We start from the raw sequence: 20,182 nt of genomic DNA on the forward strand, positions 1-20,182 counted from the left end.
TCCTGCTTAGAAAACAACCTGGGTTGTTCATTGCAATGTCCAAAACTGGGACTCCGGGTTGTTGAGACAAATAGCCCAGAATATGAACCAGTGTTTTGTTGTTGTGTTAAAACTCTGGGTTTTTTGTCCAACTATCCAAAGTCCTGGGTTCGGACGTTGCATCAGGAAGCAAAGAGAAAGCAGCCAGTGCACAGGAGGCCCTGTGCTTGCTTATGCCACTGTGGCTCTGACTAACGATGGCTTGTTTAACCCATCGTTAGTCATTATGGGCAAACCCAGTTAGTGAATTTATTATGAACCGCTGAGGTTTTTTTAATTATCTTCAGCAGTATATAAGTGCCACAAATAAATAAAAATAAATGAGTTGCATTAACCTTTTTATTGCTATAACAGCTCTAATCTCCAGAGCTCCTTAAGTCTCTGGATCTCCACACGAGCGATTTATTGCACTCTCATAACTGGTCACTCACAAAAGTTTGCAGGTCCTTTACACAACATCGTCAACTTCCAGTACCTCTCCCGCACATTTCCCCCTTTATCCACTTCCAAAAATATTGGAGATAAGCTAGTAATAAAAGGTAATGGCACCCTATCAGCAGCGTGTAACACCGGCATAGCACTTTGAATTTACCAAGTAAGGACTTTCCTGGATTCAAACCGCGTGCCTGCCACGTAACTGCTTGAGCACATTTCTTGATTACAAGTCAGTCAGAGGGAGAAGAGGGGAAAATGCCTCCCTGCAATGAAGGGAGACTGATCTGATGCCCTACCCCACCAAGCTCAGAATCAACCACCTCTGTTGATTCTGAGCACCCTATTAAGTTCAATGGAGCTTACCCCCAAGTAAGTGCGCCGAGGGTTACAGACTTACAGCACAATCTTACATATACTCAGAAGTCGTAGTTTTCCTGGGGGCTGCAAGGAAACGGTACAGCACAAGTTAAGCAATTAAAACAAGCCTCCCCCCACCCCTGCTCATTTGCACACATGCCAGGGAGGGAGGGAGGCCCTCCCTTGATTCAAACCCCATGTCTGCCATGTAAAGAAGCCCATTCTAATCCTGCAAAGAAATCGAAAGCAGAAGGCCCCAGTAAGGAGATAGGTTTTTTGCTTAATGTAGAGACACCCCCTTTCTAGCGCTGTATAGGTTGGCTCCCTTCACTTCCTGGCGCCCTTTCAGAAGCTGCTGGGACTGTAGGGCTGCAGGGATATGAATACACCGACCAGACTGAGGCCGTGGCCGCATCAAGGGGAGCGTCTTCCACTAGGCTTTCTGTAAGCACAGGCAGCATTTTTAGTTGTTGTTTTTTTAAAGGTGCCAAGATCAACTTGTCAGTAAGCTCGGGAAGACGAGGGAATGTGAAGCCTCGAGCGAAAACCCCCAGCTGCGCGCTGGCGGGAATTGTGGAGGAGCTGGGTTCCTAAGACCAGACGTCACAGAACAGTAGGGTTGGAAGGGGCCTCCAAGGCCATCGAGTCCACCCCCCTGCTCAGTGCAGGAATCCAAGTCGCTACGCCCCCAGCCGAGCCGAACCAAGCCGGCTGTAACCCGCCCCCCCGCACGTTTACATACCCGCCCCTGGGAGGGTGCTGCCTCGCCCTCCGAGCCATTCCCCCGATGACCCCTTTGCTCCCCACGTCGCCAAAACGACGCTTCTCCAAAATCCAGACATTCGCACGCACGCACACACCCCGCCGCCGCTTTTATTCGGCAGGTCCTGCGACGGTTCGAGCCTCGCCTTCTCCCCGCTTGCTTCCCGCGGCGGCGACCCTGGCCGGCGTCGCTGCCGCCCCGCCGCCGCTCTCTCGTTGCGGGTCTGCTCGTCGCTGGTTTCCCCTCCGAGCCTGAAGCTGCAGACTAAAGAAACGAGGCACCGACCTTAAAGTGCCCGTGGTGTGGGCTCGAGAGGAGGCTCCCCCCCGCCTCCAGCCCGCTCCCAGGGCCGGGCCGCGAGACGAGCGGCACAGCCGCGACCCGGGCCCATCCCCGGAGCAGCTGGGCGCGGCCTTGCAGCTGGGCCGGACCCGTCCTTTCCGGGTCGGCGCGGCGCAAACCGCGACCCACGTTCGGCGTTGCCGCTGAAAACGGGATGCCGTTGAGGGAGAAAATAAGAATGCATAGTGGCCTGATGTGCTGCAAAACAAGGATGCCCATTAAACGCCGCCTGCTGAGGTGTCCCGTCAGTGGATGATTCCCCGACGTCGAGCACCTCAAGTAGTGACGAAAAATTGGCGTGGGGGGAAGGGTGGGTTCAGTCTCATAGCACACAAAATATTGTTAATTCTCTGGCAGCCAAGTTCACGAGTAGCGAAGGAGGACTGTCGTATTACGCCTCTCATTAGGAATGCAAACTAAAGCTTGTTGGAGTAGGTGGGATGCAAATTAAATAGGTGAATGCCAAACTAAAGCTTGTTGGAGTAGGTGGGATGTAAATTAAATAGGTGAATGCCAAACTAAAGCTTGTTGGAGTAGGTGGGATGCAAATTAAATAGGTGAATGCCAAACTAAAGCTTGTTGGAGTAGGTGGGATGCAAATTAAATAGGTGAATGCCAAACTAAAGCTTGTTGGAGTAGGTGGGATGCAAATTAAATAGGTGAATGCCAAACTAAAGCTTGTTGGAGTAGGTGGGATGCAAATTAAATAGGTGAATGCCAAACTAAAGCTTGTTGGAGTAGGTGGGATGCAAATTAAATAGGTGAATGCCAAACTAAAGCTTGTTGGAGTAGGTGGGATGCAAATTAAATAGGTGAATGCCAAACTAAAGCTTGTTGGAGTAGGTGGGATGCAAATTAAATAGGTGAATGCCAAACTAAAGCTTGTTGGAGTAGGTGGCTTTTGCTGGGGAGGGTTAGTGGCGAGAGGGCCCAACGCCAAGGAGGGGGAAATGACGTCTGTTCCTTTAGGTGTATGTATGCTGAGAAAGAGCCCCCTGGATGTAAAGGTTGCTTTAACCAGGGAAGGCCGGTTAGGGTGATTTAAGCGACGTAGGGGGGGAATAGGTGGCCAGGCTGTATTAGAAAAGCTGTGGAATTAGTGTGGTGTGGGCAGTAGAACATTGAGTGGGCTAGTCAGTTAAGCGTGCAGGCAATCCTATGCATGTTTAGACAGAAAAAAGCCCTACGACTCCCAGGATGCCCCAGCCAGCCATGCTGGGAGTTGTAGGACTTTTTTTTCTGTCTAAACAGAATAAGATTGCACTGTAAGCTATTTTATGTTGTTGTTCTTATTGTAGTAATGGAGTAATGTTAAGTCTGTTCTATATTGGGTTGGAGCAAAAGACTCCACCCTCCAACTATTTGGTGTTCTGCTTTCATTTTCCTATACATCGTGATTTGGGTGTACAAAAGGGAGTAGTACCTGACTTTTTTTTAAAGTGAGGAACTTAACAACAGTTTATTAGAGGATTGGGCTTTTTTATTCTATTTTCATGTCTTGTTGCTGGCCTGCACTGATTTTGTGGTGGATCACATTTCTCCATATAAAATTCAAGAAAACTTCCACATATTAATTGTAATTTATTTTCATAAGTTAGTATTTTTAAGGTGGTCGTGGCCATGGACTTGGCATCCTGGGGTCTGCTGTCAAGGACTTGGGGGGCTGTAGGCAGCCCCAGCTCCAGGTTTTTGGGGGGCCCTTGGGCAAGACACCCACTGTGAGCCCCCCTCCTCGCTCAGCGAAACGGCCTTCTCACCGCCATTGCCACCAGCTGCTCTTGCCCCTCAGCCTCATTCCCATCATGGCTGCCACTTCCTTGCTTGGCAGGTGGACAGCCAGGGAGCAAGGAGGCTGTGGCATCTCCTGCTCCTCCTCACCACCACCGTTGTCTCAATCAGAGCGAGAGGCGGGTGAACGAGCAGGTTGCTGTGGCAAAGAGGGGGAGCAACTCCAGGGGGGTCTTGTCAGTGGGCCCTTGATTGGGAGGGGCCCTCAGCAGGTGCCCAACCGTGCCTACCCTTGATAGTCTGGTTTGATGAAGAGTGCCTCAGGGAAACCAAAACAGAATTCATATTAAATTCAATAGCTGCTGCTAGATTAACGAGTGAAGTACAATGTTCAAGAGGCCTGACATCAGATTTCCTTAGAATATTGCTAGGCTGTCCTCTAGCAATGCCATCCAACAGAAATAATAAAGTCACAATTTAAAATAATGAATTGAGGGAGTTTGTTTTTTTGTATACCACCCAATAGCAGAAGCTGAAATCACAGTAAGAAAAGACACAGCAGAGCAATAAAATAAGATACAATGCCAACACAAAACCTCAGGCAAGTGAAAGGCCTAGCCAAACAAACAAACAAAACTACACCTGGCACTGGAAAGAGAACAGAAATGCCAGAAACGGGGTGCCACAACATAAACGGCTTTGTCTCTTGTCATAAGGTGAAGGCACCTGGACACTGATGCAGTGATCACTAGAATCCAGCATGGAATTGTCAACACGTCAGGCCATCTTATTTCATTTTTAAATCAGGTAACTTCCTTAGTAGCTCGTGGAAATGCTGTGGACACAATCACTTTCTTCACATGGAGCTTTTATCCTGAGATTGAGATTGCTCCTTCACCGAAGTTTGCAGGCTCTCTGCATGACACCGTGATCATCCAAGGCATCTCCTGCACTAAATGCCCTTTACTCCGTTTTTAAATAGATCGCCAATAATGAGCTATCAAATTACCCCACTGTGTTCCGCTTCAGTTTCCGTGAAAAGAGGAAAAGCAGCAAGAAGAGGAGGGAGATCAATGAAAGATAATGGAAGAATCAGCTATGGGGAGAAGGAGGGGGAAGGGGAAGGGGGTGGGGGGAAAGGAAGCAGGTGGAGAAGGGAGTCGTGATCCTGCATTTAAAATGGAAGCAGAAAGCCCCGTTTTAAATGCAGGATTTTATGCTGGTGTAGAGATGCCCAATATATCTTGACTTTAGCGTGGCATTTGACAAAGTGCCCCAAGATACCCTGATTAACAAGCAAGTTAATATGCCACTGCTACTAGGTGGATCCACAGCTGGCTGGAGAACCAGACTCAAAGAGCGCTCATCAATGGTTCCTCATAAAACTGGAGGGAGGTATCGAGGGGGGTGCCGCAGGGCTCGGTCCTGGGCCCTGTATTCTTCAGCATTTTTTATTAATGACTTGGAAGAAGAGGTGGGGGGAATGCATAACAGATTTGCAGATGACACAAAACTGGGCAGGATAGTTAATACCTTAGAAGACAAATATAATTCAAAAAGACCTTGATAAGTTAGAAAACACGGCAGAAAATGACAGAATGAAAATAAGTGGAGACAAGTGCAAAGTTCTTCATTTAGGAAAAAGAAATCCAATGCACAGGTGTAAGATGTGGGACACCTGACTTGGCAATCATACATGTTGTACTTGTAGACGATCACAACCTGAATATGAGTCAGCAGTGTGATATGGCTGCAAAAAAGGCAAATGCAATTTTAGGTTGCATCAATAGAAGTATGGTTTCAGAATCACAGCGCTTAATAGTTCCACCCTACTGTGTGCTGGTCAGACCTCACCTTGGGTAGTTGTTCAGTTCTGGACACCATGCTATCAGAAGGATTCAGATAAAGAAGAGAAGACCGAGGGTGGGATATGATAGCACTTGTCAAGTACCTAAAAGTCACATTGAAGAGGGTCGCAACCTGTTCTCTATCACCCAAGACAGTAGGACACAAAATAATGTGCTTAAGTTGCAGAAAGTCAGGTTTTGGTTGAACATCAGAAGAAACTTCTTAACAGTCAGAGCATTCAGACAATGGAACCAATTGCCATGGGAGGTGGTGGCCTCTCCATGGCTGGAGATATTCAAGCAGAGACCAATCATCTGTCAGGGATGCTTTAAACTGGATTCCTGCACTGAGCAGGGGGTTGGACTTGATGGCCTAAATGGCCCCTTCCAACTCTATGACTCAGAAGGTGGCAGAATGCAGAGCAGGGCCTCCAGGGCTGATCTTCACAGGTGGGAACAGGCAGTCCTTCACGTAACCTGGCCCCCATTATAGATGTCCCATTACATTGTATTTTTCATCTTTCCCCTAAGTGTGAGGTTCATATTCGAGCTTAACATGTAGAATTGTTTCCCAAATATGTGCAACAAATGCCACTCTGGCTTCTCAGTGTTAAAGGGAGATGACGTATTACAAACAAGCATGCATGCAAACAAAGAATGCATGCAAACAAGCATGCATGCAAGCAAAGTGCCACACGGGAGTTACACCAAGGGTCTTGGCTGAGCATCACAATGCACTGGATATCAGCAGCTCAGCTTAAATAGCTGAGAAACAGTGGCCACAAGACTGGAAAAGGTCAGTTGACATCCCAATTCCAAAGAAGGGCAATGCCAAAGAGTGTTCAAACTTCCGTACAATTGCACTCATGTCACATGCCAGTAAGGTTATGCTCAAAATCCTACAAGCTAGGCTTCAGCAGTATGTGAACCGAGAACTACCGGAAGTACAAGCTGGGTTTCGAAGAGGCAGAGGAACTAGAGATCAAATCGCCAACATTCACTGGATCATGGAGAAAGCAAAGAATTCCAGAAAAACGTCTATTTCTGCTTCATTGATTACGCTAAAGCCTTTGATTGTGTGGATCACAACAAACTGTGGCAAATTCTTAAAGAGATGGGAGTACCAGACCACCTTACCTGTCTCCTGAGAAACCTGTACGAGGGTCAAGAAGCAACAGTAAGAACCAGACATGGAACAACCAATTGGTTCAAAATTGAGAAAGGAGTACGACAAGGCTGCATATTGTCGCCCTGCTTATTTAACTTATATGCAGAGTAAAAAAGTAAAGGTGTCCCCAACCAGTCGTGTCTGACTCTAGGGTGCAGTGCTCATCCCCATTTCTAAGCCGAAGAGCCAGCGCTGTCCGAAGACGCTTCCATGGTCATGTGGCCGGCATGACTGAACACCGAGGTGCACGGAATGCTGTTACCTTTCCTGCCGAGGCAGTACCTATTTATCTACTTGCAATTTCTTGCTTTCAAACTGCTAGGTTGGCAGGAGCTGGGACTGAAGACGGGAGCTCACTCCGTCACGTAGCACTCGGGTCTCGAACTGCTGACCTGCCGACCTTCCAGTCTACAGTTCAGCGTCTTAACCACTAAGCCACCGCGGTCCCTATATGCAGAGTACATCATGAGAAACGCTAGGTTGGATGAATCACAGTCCGGAATTAAGATTGCCGGGAGAATTATCAACAACCTCAGATACGCAGATGAGACCACCCTAATGGCAGAAAGTGAAGAGGATCTAAAGAGCCTCTTGTTGAGGGTGAAAGAGGAGAGTGGAAAAGCTGGTTTGAAACTCAACATTCAAAAAACGAAGATCATGGCATCTGGCCCCATCACTTCCTGGCATATAGAAGGGGAAGAAATGGAAGCAGTGACAGATTTTATTTTCTTGGGCTCCAAGATCACCGCAAACGGTGACTGTGTAGCCATGAGATTAAAAGACGCTTGCTCCTTGGGAGGAAAGCTATGGCAAACCTAGACAGCATAGTAAGAAGCAGAGACAAAGGTCACCTTGCCAACAAAGGTCTGTCTAATCAAAGCTATGGTTTTCCCAGTAGTAATGTATGGCTGTGAGAGCTGGACTATAAGGAAGGCTGAGTGCGGAAGAATTGATGCTTTCGAACTGTGGTGCTGGAGAAGACTCTTACGAGTCCCCTGGACTGCAAGGAGGTCAAATTAGTCAGTCCTAAAGGAAATCAACCCTGACTGCTCATTGGAAGGACAGATACTGAAGCTGAAGCTCAAATATTTTGGCCACCTAATGTGAAGAGAAAAGTCCCTGGAAACGACCCTGATGCTGGGAAAGATTGAAGGCAAAAGGAGAAGGGGACGGCAGAGGATGAGATGGCTAGATAGCATCACCGATGCAATGAATATGAACTTGAGCACACTCCGGGAGAGAGCGGAGGACAGGAAGACCGGCTGGCGTGCTATGGTCCATGGGGTCACGAAGAGTCGGACACGACTTAACGACTTAATGACTGTACAACAACAACAACAATATGGGACAGATCAGTTTTGGCCAAAACGACACATTGTTATAAACCCAGAGAGAGTAGGGTTTTGCTTTCGAACAGGGCACCTGGGGCAGGGAGGGGGGCTTTGTCAAAATGGACAGGAGCCTAGGTCCAGTGTCCTGCTGTAAGTTAGCTTGTAACTAAGCCTAACCTCATGTCACTCAGGACCACAGTAGATGTGACATTAAATGCTTCTTTTGATTTAACATGTAGGTTTAAAAAATACAGGTAGCATTAGCTGGAGGAGACTGATAAATATCAGATCACAGCAGGTGTGGAAGAAGAATGTAGCCTTTTCCTCCCCTGCTGATGTCTTTCTTCAAGGTAGCATTTGCTTTGAGAGGAAATCCTTCATTTGACCAGTTTATAAGGCTGCCCGGACAGGGCCACTGAGATGCTGTGCTTGTACTGCTCTGCCAGGCCTGCTGCCCTCACTAAGCCTCAAAGCAATTGCATAATTTAATATTGGTGAGAGACCATGGCTCAGTGGTAAAGCATATGTTTTGCATGCAGGAGTTCTCAGGCTCAATCGCTGAGATAACTAGGTAAAAACATCAGGTAGGAGGTGACATGAAAGACCCCTGCCTTGGAGAGCAGCTGCCCATCATACAACATTGGGCCCAAACTGGGCAAGACAGGGCCTTTTCTGTTGTGGCCCCCATTTTGTAGAATGCCTTTCCCAGAGAAGTTTGGTAGGTTCCCTTTCTTTTAAACTTCAAGTGAACTGTTAAGGCCTTTTGCTGAGCGTTTAGTGTGGGTCAAAGTTCTGCCTCCCTGTTTTAAATTCTTAACTGGTTTATCCTCTTGGTTTATTGTATGAAATTAATTTTAGTAATTTGGCCTAAGTTATGTGTTTTATTTATTGTTTTGTAAACCACTTTGGGTTTATTTTATAAAGAACAGCGGAATATAATTTTTTTAATAAAATAAATTGGGCAAACAATCTGACTTCACTTAAGGCATCTCAGCATTATTTTAATAGCTAAGAATATATTACATGATTTTTTTTATGCCCATTCAGATTGTGTCCATTGTAGATTACTTCACCCACTAGTTATGGTACTGAGTCAAGGTTGTTTTTGTCTAGTTTTGTTTTCTTTTTAGATAACTGGCTGCACACCCATGCTGCAATTGCTTTGTGTCTTTTGAAGGTATCACAATCTTGACAAACGCTTTTTACTACAGCAATACATTTGATTTATGGGACTAAACTGAGGCTTAAATTAAATAGCCATGTGTGGTCATCATCCCAAATCTGACTACCCTTCATGCAATACGATTTATAACTGTGACACATCTGGAATACGGAAGGCTTTTACTCACACTGTAAAACCGGTCTTGCACATTTCCTTCTTTCATCTCTATAAACAATTAAGCATTAAGTAGTTTATAGAGCTCTCGTACGGGGCAGGAATACGCTCCAGTGCTACCTCAAGGGCCCATGACGGAGCTGAAATTGGACAATCACCCACCCACACTAGTCAGCAGGGACAGCAAAGGGAGTACCAGCATAACCTGCACAAACTGTCTTCAAGGGAGGATTGTGACATTTCAACCAGTGATTCCACCCATCAGCCCATTGAGTGGGCCACTACCCAATGGGTACATAAGCCGCCTGAGATTCTCAAAGGACATCACCAGAAGACATCCAAGACAGCAGAGACTACGCCACTTGTAAGTTGGAACCTCTTTGGTCACTAGTAGAATAATGGAGGTGGGGGAGGCATTTTTGGCTTCAGAGCTGAACATTAAGGTGGTTTTCAATTCATTAGGAGACTAGATCAGTAGCAAAATGAAATATAGAAGTGGGGTAGGGAAGGATGTTCTTCCCAACTCATATGGACTAGTGACCCTGGGTGATTTTGCCTTCCACTCAGAGGATAACTCTTCTGTTCTAGTGGCTGAGACCCAAATTCCATGTGATGCTAAATCATATGTATTTTTAAAGATATTTATATCATACTGTTTTTTCTTCTTCAGATATCTATTTCAGTACAATAATATGAGCAGTCTGTTGTTGTTTTTAACATAAAGCAGCCACAGAGGTTGCTATCTCGGGTGGACAAGGACACACACATTTAACCCTTTTCCTTTCTGTGGGTTTTCACCTCAAAGCACACACACACCCTCGGTGCTGTAGGGAAAATTACCGGTATAGGAGAGAGGTAAGAGGAGATAAACAGCAACAGAGAGGCAGCCAGTGTGAGTGCTGGCTTTCTCAGTCTGTTGGATTGGGGTGTCGGGGGGGGGGGGGCCTTCAGAATTCTCAGCTGGAAGTTTCAGGGGAAGGGGGCTAGGTGTAAGATGGAGCCAGGCGCTTAGTCCTGGGGCTGATACTACATCACCTACCTCAGGATAACGCCATTTGGGGTGCTTCCAAATGGAGGGCGCCTATCCCAGCCCTCCCTGTCAGAAAGCATTGTGCACCTATTCCGCCATTTTCTCCGTCATTGTTTTTTGCCTGGTAAGACAGAAGACAGACGAAACAGTGGGCAAACATGGGAGCATAACAAGTGGCAACATCTGGGCCGCCGCCACCCCCAATTCCATGCTTGAGGCAGGCCAACTTCAGGACGAGAGCCTCGTCTGGGAGCAGCCTTTGCTGCTTCAGTGCCAAACAGCAAGAGTCTTGCAGCTGATCAGGAAAGTGAGCACTGAGCCTCTAAAGCGCTGGGTGTGTTGAACCTGGCAGGATAAGCTGAGAATGGATATCCGGTTCTCTGGCGCCAATTGCTGTCGCCAGGCCTCCTGATGCAGATGCTGTGCCCACGCAAACACGGAGAAGGAGCGCCTGGGAGCTGGAGCGGCTCCAAAGCCGAACCTGCGCCAGCTGCATGTCACTGCTGAGAAGTGGGACAGGCCATCCTGGGTTACACAGACGCGGTGCTGCGTTCAGGAAGAGCGGGGGGGAGCCCTTCTGCACGGCGTTCCTTTGGTGTCCCAACCAGGGCAGTTTCATGCAGCTGGCTGCCCACACAGGGATCTCTGGGAGTGCGTGGGGCTGCCGGTGGGCTTGTGGTCCTGCCACGATTGTGCAGAGGAACTGCTGCCTGCTTGTGGGGGCTCTGCACAACGGCAGTGACTTCCACCATTGCAGCGGCTTGCAGGAGGGCTGCTGTCGTTGCACAGCTCACAGCCACTGGGCGGAGGGTCCGGTGCCTCCACGCAACCCTGGCTGGGTCACGAGCTCACCAGTGCCCCCCCCCCCCGCAGCCCTTGATGCCTTTGGGCGGATGGGGGGAACAGTTTGGCTGCATGAATCAGCTTGGTGGCCATGTGCCACACGCCGCCAATCTGCAGCTCAGGATGTCGCACAGCTGATGAAGGATTCAGAGAGGAGCGATGGAAATGCTGCAATAATCGTTTTAGAATTCTTACTGAAATAGGTTTCGAAGACACAATATGCTAGGAGAGGTGAAAACAACTAGGCGGGCTTAGCATGGAAGATGGCAGCGCTGCGTGGACATGGCAATGTTTTGAAATATGCGCAAAGGCCTTCTAAGCATAGGGTGGTCACAGCTAGGGAAGGGCGAACGTGTCAAGCTTGATCGCCTGGAGATCACTTTTCCACCACTAGGGTAATTCCATCCCGCTTCCCTGTTAGATTGCGAGCTTTTTTCCCCACGCACATAAATATGTGTGTATTTTTCTTTTCTTTGGCAAATGACATCGAAAGCTCAGTGCTTGGATCTGCATTTGGGCCAAGGGTAATCTTGCATTATTTGTCAACCAACTCTCATCCCGGACCCACTGAGAAAGAATTTCTTCACCCTTGTAAATTTAGTCTAAGGGTTGATTCTGATATCATGTTGGGACAGCTGTGTGTAAGAGTTGCTATATCTTCATTCAAATTTGTGTGAGTTGAGGGCACAATCCTTTGCATGTTTAGACAGAAATAAACCTTACAACTCCCAGCATTTTCCAGCCAGCATAGCTGGCTGGGGGATGCTGGGAGTTTTTAGGACTTATTTCTGTCTAAACTGTCTAAACACATATAGGATTACAGCATTACGCTTGTAGATCTTGGCTGGAGCAACTTGTGTGATCATGTAGTGACGACAGACAAGAAAACAAATTTATTCATTGACTTTTCCATTGCAAATTTAAGATGGTGCAGTTTTCCGGGCAAGGAATGGGTCAGCAAACTGGGGAGAGGTAACGAGCAGGGTACCGCGGGGCTCAGTTCTGGGCCCAGTGCTCTTTAAAATTTTTATTCATGACTTGGATGAGGAGGTGCAGGGAATGCTGATCAAATTTGCAGATGACACAAAATTGGGTGGGATAGCTACAGAAACAAAATTCAAAGTGATCTTGATAGGCTGGAACGTTGGGCAGAAAACAACAGAATGAGATTTAGTAGGGATAAATGCCAAGTTCTGCACCTAGGAAAAAGAATCTAGGGATGTACGAAAGTCACTTACCTGGTCCTGCACCTTGCTTCGCGGTGGGGGGGAGGCGCTTCGGTTCTCCCCCCGAAGTTCAGGCCAGGGGGGAGGCGCCCCGCCTCGCCCAGCTGAAATTCAGGCCGGGGGGGAGGCGCTCCGCCTCGCCCAGCCGAAATTCAGGCTGGGGAGAAGCGCCCTGTCTCCCCGGCTGCGAAATATAAAAGTGAATGTTAAAAAAAACAACACAGAGACGTGATAGGCTACGTAACGATTTACGTAGCCTATCACGGCTGACTTTGGAAATCTAGCCTTGATAGGCTACGTAAATCGTTACGTAGCCTATCACGTGTGTGGGGGGGGGTTTTACATTTACTTGGAAATGGCGGCGGTGGCAGCCGGTCGGAAGACTGGCCGCCGCCCCCGCCCCCACCGAAATGCCGCCGGGACCCGCCGCCGAGAGGGACATTCGAGGGAGGTAAGTCCCATCCTGGGGGGGGCGGGGGGGCAGAGAATTTCACTGCCAATTTCGGGGGGCCAAATGCGTTGGCATTCGGCCTCCCCGAGATTCGTGGAGAAATTCTCCGCCATCCCTACAAGAAACCAAATGCACAGTTAACAAGATGGGGGGTACTTGGCTCAACAATACTACAAGCAAGAAGGATCTTGGAATTGCTGTCGATCACAAGCTGAAGATGAGCCAACAATGTGATGTGGCTGCAAAAAGGGAAAATGCTCTTTTGGGCTGCATGAATAGAAGCATAGCTTCCAAATCCCAGGAAGTACTAGTTCCCCTCTACTCAGCACTGGTTAGGCCTCATCTGAAGTACTGTGTCCAGTTCTGGGCACCATACTTTAAGTAGGATGCAGACAAACTGGAAAAGGTTCAGAGGAGGGCAACAAAGATGATCAGGGGACTGGAAACAAAGCCCTATGAGGAGAGAGTGAAAGGTCTGGGCATGTTTAGCCTTGAGAAGAGAAGACTGAGGGGAGATAGGATAGCACTCTTCAAGTACTTGAAAGGTTGTCCCAGAGAGGAAGGCCAGGATCTCTTCTTGATCATCTCAGAGTACAGGACACGGAATAATGGGCTCAAGTGACAGGAAGCCAGATTCTGGCTGAACATCAGGAAAACTTCCTTACTGTTAGAGCAATACAACAATGGAACCAATTCCCTAGGGAGGTGATGGGCTCTCCCACACTGGAGGCATTCAAGACGAGGCTGGACAGCCATCTGTCAGGGATGCTTTGACTTGGACCCCTGCATTGAGCAGGGGGTTGGACTCGGTGGTCCTAAAGGCCCCTTCCAACCTACTATTCTATGATTCTATGAGCATTTTCTTTGGACTGATCAATCCTGTTACTAAGATCTGTGTGTGTTCTGGTTGATTTAGGCTGCAATCCTATACACACTTAACTGGGAGTTTTGGATTGCACTGTTAACCTTAATGGTGCCCCTTATCAAACTGCTCCCCCTCCCATGGCCTTCTGTGTATAAACTGTTCTTGTGTTGTTATTTTTTTAGATGATATTGCAGTGCATTTAAAGGTCGGGGGGGAACCCCTCAGAAGGGTACATTTAGTGGGAAACATGTGGCCCTCCAGAAGTTTTGGCCTACAACTCCCATGAGCCCTAGCCAGCATAGCCAGGGCCAGCTCCAGGCTTTTGTGGGCCCTTGGGCAAGACACCCGCCATGGGCCCCCTCCATCGGTGACCCTACCTTCAGACCGCCATTATCTCCAGCTGCTCTTGCGCCTCCTCCTCTTTCTCATCATTGCTCCCACTTGCTTGCTGGACAGGCGGAGGGCCAGGGAGCAAGGCGGCCGGGGTATCTGCTGCTGCTCCTCCTCACCACCACCGTTGCCTGGGCCAGAGTGGCTGGCTGGTGAACAAGCGAGTTGCAATGGTGAAGAGGAGGAGCTCCAGGGAACTCTTGTCAGTGGGCCCCCAGTAGGCTGTGGGCTCTCAGCAGTTGCCCGACCATGCCTACCCTTGACGCTGGCCCTGAGCGTAGCCCATGGTGAGGGATGATGGGAGTTGTAGGCCAAAACATCTAGAGGGCCAGAAGCTGCCCATTTCTGACCTAGCAGGAATGGTGTATGCATGCCCTCCATCTTAGCTGGAAGGCAAATAAAGATGGGGCAGTGGGAGATCCAGGTGTGGGTATTACGGGATTATGGGAAGTGAAATAGCATTGTTGGCTTTTTACTGTCCTTTTTACTTTAATATCAGCCCACCAGGCAAAAATGAATCAGGTGACGCTTTTCCTGGCATGGAGATGAAGCGATGGAGGAAACTTTGCCTGCTTAATTTCTGCATGTTGACCTTGCAAAGGAGCAAGGCCAGTAAAACAGTGGGCAGTCCTAGGAAGGCGATGGGATGCAACAGGCCTTTCTTTACCTTGCATGTTCTGGACCGACTGTGATGCTTTTCATCCTAATTTCTACACGCAGGTGAAGGTGAACCCAGCAAGCTGCCAAGATGACTTTCCATTGTATTATTCACCTCACCAAGTCCGTGCTTGGGAAAATATATTCCATGGCCAAAGGTAAGAGAAGTGAGTTGATGGTGGAGGCCTTACCACACATACAGGGACTGTATTCTTATGTTTAGCCTTCCATATTTAAGCTCTTATTCTTTAAACCTAAGGATGTCATGGGAGTCTGGGAAGGGGATGGATGACCAGCGGACATCCCCTCGCTTGGCCCCATGGATTCCAGTCCATGGACCCCACATTTGCCTGTCTTGGCGCACACCGAGTCAAGCAAGCGTGGGGATCGCCCATCTCTCACTGAGCCACCGTTTTGTGGGGAAATGGCGGCTTGGCCTTTTTCGTAAATGACTATGTGTGCAAATGGTGGCCATAAAGCAACCATTTATGCAAAATTACAGGCATAAATGGTCCATTTACGGCTATAATTTTGCATCAGTGGGCGCATTACAGCTGCTGTTACCACACATGGCCCTTTATGAAAAAGTCTGAGCCACCATTTTTGGTGGAGATCCAGCGAGCAGTGTGTGACCCAGACTAAGGTGAGTAAGCCTCTCTTGACTGATATTTTTAATGCATGATAGCCTCATATAGTTGATATTATCTGGTGTTTTGTTTTAATTTGTATTTTTATTATATTGTTCTGTATTGCTAGAAGCCCCCCCTTGTGAGATCATAGCCCTAAAAGGCATGGGTGAAAACATTTAAAATAATAAAAACATAAATATAATTATATGGAAGTTTATCATACTACAAAATGTAGAAAAGGTTTATTGCTGAAGCCATAGATAATAACAGAGAACTTAGAATTAGTTTATAAATATATGATTGGGCATATTGTTTACAAATGCATTGTTTGCTCATGAGTTATTACTGGCTTCTTTGTCAGTATGCATTGAAGGATGAGACAGAAATTTGTCAAATAAAATACAGCCAAATGTGATACACTAGAATATTAAAATTAAAATTAAATATAGAATTTGCCAGAATGTTTTGACCACCACAGCCTCTTCAGCAGCATAAATAAAAAATGGTCAATATTTGCACCCTTCTATATATGTATATGTGTGTGGGTAGGGGGAAGGGGGGTATCCCATACCTTAAATCACTAGGGGTCCCATGGTGGCAAATGCAAAACAAGAATGCGACAATAAAATCCAAACCTACAATAATTAATTTCACTAAATTCAAAATAATAAAAAGCATCAAAGAAGAAAACTGCAGTAGCAGCCATACACCCCATCTTACTGCTTAAACAGTAAAAAAAAGAAAAGTAACAAACGTCTGAAGATCATAAAAAGATTAAACTGCTTGGGAAAATGAAAATATCTTCAGTTACCTCATTATGCTCTGTGGTAGGGCAGCTGTAGGCCCAACGAATATAGATATGTTGGATCAGGCTTTTCCAGCAGTGAACAGTGCAAGCTTAATCTTGTTTACTCAGGCATAAGTCCCTCTGGCTGGTTTCATATGTAGCACTAAAGCATGGTTTATATTAGTATGGGTTGCTGAATCATAGGTTGTTGTTGTGTACAAACCCAGAACTATGGTTTAACTGGGTTCACACAACACGACAACCCACACTCAAGGTTGAGTATGGGTTGTTGTTGAACCATGGGTTGTTGTGTTGTGTGAGCCCAGCCATAGTAACAAACCATGGTTTGTTAACCACAAATAACCCATGAAGAGAACCCACAGTTTGTTGTTGCTTTGTGAACTGTGGGTTGTTCATGACTAGCAATCCATGGTTGATAGCGTGACTGGGTTCACACAACACAACAACCTATGGTTCAACAACAATCTACACTCAACCTTAAGTATGGGTTGTTGTGTTGTTTGAACCCAGCGTATGGGTTCTTAACCACGAACAACTTATGAAGAGAACCCGTGGTTTGTTGTTGATTGTGAACTCTGGGCTGTGTAAAACTTAGGTTGTCTTTGTGTGTGAAGCCAGAACTGTGGGTTGTTCATGGGCTGTTTTGCCAGGCTACCAAGCTGGCGGGCAAGAGTGGCAAAAATAACCGGCTGCTCTACCTGTCAGTACTACAGTGATGCAAAGCATGTGGGATTAGGGATGGACAGACTCACCTGTGCCCAGCTTCATCGGGTGCTCGCTGAGCCGCCGCCACTGCCCGCCGCTCGCAGTGCTGCATGGCCTAATGAGTGCCCAAGGAAGCCGCGGGGCCACCCGCCTTCATAGGGAGCAGCCATTGTGCGCAACAATGGCAGCTCCAGGACGTCCATATTTTTAATGTTGCATAATTGGCGGCCGTAAAGGCACCATTTACCCAACATTAAAAATAGGGAAGTTCCACAGCTGCCGTTGTTGCACACAGTGGCGGCCACCGGAGTCCCCTTTGCCGTCCGTTAACCCATTGTTCTCTGCTCCTTGCAAGGAGGGGAGAACAGGGTGTTAACGGCAACTCCTGCCTCAGCCACCTGTCAAGAGTTGACAGACGGAGTTAAGTTAACCCATTGTTCTCCACTCCTTGCAAGGAGGGGAAAACCTACCAGACCTGCTCACCAGGCATGGGGCTGCTCCGTGAGGGGGTCCAGATGAGCACAGAGGCTCAGTGAACAGGTCCCAGGGACATGAGTGAGGGGGAGTCTGCCAGACTCCATCTCCTTCCTGGACTCTCATGACATTTCTATGTGAAATACTGGGAGGGTGTGGGCGAAAGGGGCAGGAACCAAACAACCCAGGAATTGAAAGAACAATCTACCATTTTCAAGATTTTCTGGCAGCCAAATCATGGATTAACTCTGGGTAAGGCATGGGTTAATTAAACCATGGGTTGTTGTCACATGTTAACCAGGTCTCTAAGATCAGTGGGACTAACCCATGGTTTATATAACCCATGGGTTTTTGAATTCTGGGTAGTAATGATGGGTAAAAGCGGCTGCACTAACAAACCATGGTTTGTTAACCACGAACTACACAGAAGGAGAACCCATGGTTTATTGTTGGGTTGTGAACTCTGGGTTGCTTAAACCATAGATTGTCATTAGTTGTAAAACCAGAATTGTGGGTTGTTCATGGATTGTCTCACTAGGGGTACAGAGACAGCGAGGAGGGAGCAGCCGAAGGAGGAGGTAAACATAAACAAACAACCCAGGGATTGAGAAAAGAAACCACAGTTCGTTCAATCGTCTGCCAGACAAAGGGCATGTTCTTATCATCAAGCAAGCCACCGTGGCTTGTTTTGATCTCTGGCGCATGCCAGCACGCGCCAGGCACCTTTTCTGCTTCCCCCTTATTCTCATATGTGTTCCTCTTGCAGAAGTGATCCATCACTTCCTTGGCGCACGCAACCTGGCTATTGAAAGGAGTGGCTGAGGCGGGAAGGAGCGCCTGCCAGCTTTCTCCAGCAGTGGACCAGACCGTCTCCTTCTCTGCCTCCTCTGAACATTGCAGAGATGTCAGCCTTTGTTGTCAGCAGGCTCTGTGTTACGTTGAAACACAATTCCATATGAGAATAAAGTTCAGTTGGATCTGAGCCTTCGTGTTTGGGCTTCTTTCCCGTGTGGGTCATACTGCTAAGGCCTAACTAAGGAGTCACTAAAGTGAGTTAGTTTGGAAAGTTGAGGATGGATGGATGAGTTGGTGTGACACAAAAAGTGACAATCTGTTTCTACTAGCCCTGTTCCTGTGCTTTCAATGGAAGTTCGGAAGTAAGGGAAACAGGCAAACCCCTTGGCCTAGCTTTTTAATCAAACATATAGTAACATAGAGCACGCACACACCCTTGCATTTTACATTTCAGACACCTGTTCATCAAAATACATTTACCAGGTTGAAGTGTTCTCGTTCTCTCTCTCTCTCCCCCCCCCCCCCCCGGGATCACAGGAAGATGCCCTATACCAGGACAGACTATTTGGGCTAGATTCCAGCCCAGTGTTGCTCACTCTGAATGGAAGTGGTTCTCCACGTTCTCAGATTGGACCTCTTTCCCATCACCTTCGACCTGATCCTTTTATTCACTGGAGACGCCAGTGATTGAACCTTGGATTTTTTGCATGAGCTGTGCTCCCTCCCTGAATAGGGTAATTTGTAAAAAGGATAATTTTTAAAGGGATAATTTCTAAACAGGCTTCTCCCTGAGCACATGGCCCAGTCTACACAGCTGATTTAGTGTGGACTGACAGCATACTGGGTTTGTTTGCGACAGATGCTGCGGCCGCCAATCCAGAGCAACCCCCCAGCTTCCCTCTGGAAAAGGCGCATTTTCGAAAAGTCTTTTTGGTTCCCCTAAACATGGCTCCCACACAGTTCTGCTGCTGTGAGCCCCATTCCCCTGCATCAAATCCTGGGTGTGCCTATTTCTGTGATCTGGCTGTGACCTGGTCAAATGGTGGGGCCACCCCACTTTTTCCCCCTTTCCCCCTTTTTCCCGTTCACAGAGGGCTGCTTTCCCATTCATAAAGTTGAGGCTCTTTTTCCCATTCACAGTATCACAGTCGCACTGTTTCAGGCATTCGCAATAGCGGAGTAGCTTCTTTCCCCATTCATAGTATGCATCCCGGTTTTCCCATTCACAATAGCACAGTAGCTGCTTCACACATTCACAATCTGTAGCCTGTTTTTCCCATTCACAATAGCACAGTAGCTTTTAATCTTTCACAAAATCCCAATGGTGGATGAGAGGGGAGAGGTGAAGGGGCTTAATTCTGCACTTCAAGTAAACTTCCCTGAGCTGGGCAGAGTGGACAGGAGAGTTCTGAACCCCTTCCCCAAATCTAGGTTCAGCACTTTGGATAGCTTCTTTAGAGTTCTGGTTTTCTCCTGCCCTGAGGGTAAGTCCAGTGCTGAGGGAGACCGCTGAGAGTTGGAGTTACTTAGTTTACATATTGGGTAGGGGGGATGAAAGGTAAAGTTTATTTATGTATAATTAGCTAATTATAAAAATTCTGGAATCTGCTTCGTGTCTTGAGTCAATACGAATTGAGTCAGTGCCAGCAGAGGAAAATGGAATTAAATCCACTGAAGCCGAACCAGGAAAATCCATTGAGCTTTCAGCTTGAAACTGAATTCTCCCTACAGACAGAAACACTCTCTTACACATATGCACTAGCATCTTTTTGGAGGGGAAAAAGAGGCTTGTTCTATGGAATGGAACTAATCCATTTGGAGAAGTTTTTGTATACCTATTACCTGAAAAGCTCAGTTAAGTGTAAACTTAAAAACTGTTTAAGGCTGTGACCGTCTCACAATGGGGGGGGGGGGCAGAAGTTAGCTTTGTTCTCACCTTTTGATGCCCTTTCTGGTATTGATT

General features: G+C 47.4%; 1 protein-coding gene and 1 long non-coding RNA gene across 4 annotated transcripts in view; one reads left to right on the forward strand and one right to left on the reverse strand.

The window, feature by feature from the left end:
* The window catches only part of LOC146355402 (uncharacterized), a 14,444-nt gene extending 12,082 nt beyond the window's left edge, over window positions 1–2,362 (reverse strand). Inside the window, exons 1-2 of one of the 2 annotated variants that reach the window (XR_014787183.1) lie at window positions 1,692–2,362; window positions 838–915 (exon numbers count right to left, since the gene is read on the reverse strand). This is a non-coding gene — a long non-coding RNA (uncharacterized LOC146355402). Of the gene's footprint in view, window positions 1–837 lie in introns of both variants that reach the window. The other variant, XR_014787182.1, reaches the window with a different exon arrangement.
* On the forward strand, window positions 1,171–18,406 carry LOC146355403 (uncharacterized). Of its 2 annotated transcripts, XM_084830632.1 has the most exons (4): window positions 1,171–1,275; window positions 9,572–9,710; window positions 14,872–14,966; window positions 18,191–18,405. In XM_084830632.1, the coding sequence occupies exons 1-4, from the start codon at window positions 1,211–1,213 to the stop codon at window positions 18,231–18,233; spliced, it is 342 nt and encodes a 113-aa protein (XP_084686758.1). In that variant the 5' UTR covers window positions 1,171–1,210; the 3' UTR covers window positions 18,234–18,405. The 2 variants fall into 2 exon arrangements, 1 of the variants encoding a protein (XP_084686758.1); XR_014787179.1 differs by lacking the exon at window positions 9,572–9,710 and having other exon boundaries at window positions 18,191–18,406.
* The last annotated feature ends 1,776 nt before the right edge of the window (window positions 18,407–20,182 follow it).

Source organism: Heloderma suspectum, chromosome 2 (assembly GCF_057233095.1).
Source record: "Heloderma suspectum isolate Gila_16-S chromosome 2, 16-S_ref, whole genome shotgun sequence".
Classification (NCBI taxonomy): domain Eukaryota; kingdom Metazoa; phylum Chordata; class Lepidosauria; order Squamata; family Helodermatidae; genus Heloderma; species Heloderma suspectum.

Bases quoted from the DNA above. Each gene is read 5' to 3' on its own strand.
- LOC146355403 (XM_084830632.1), top strand. From the start codon at position 1,211: ATGAATACACCGACCAGACTGAGGCCGTGGCCGCATCAAGGGGAGCGT. The intron at 9,711-14,871 runs GTAAGTTGGAAC...TTCTACACGCAG, and splicing joins CAGCAGAGACTACGCCACTT to GTGAAGGTGAACCCAGCAAG. The intron at 14,967-18,190 runs GTAAGAGAAGTG...TTCCTCTTGCAG, and splicing joins AATATATTCCATGGCCAAAG to AAGTGATCCATCACTTCCTT.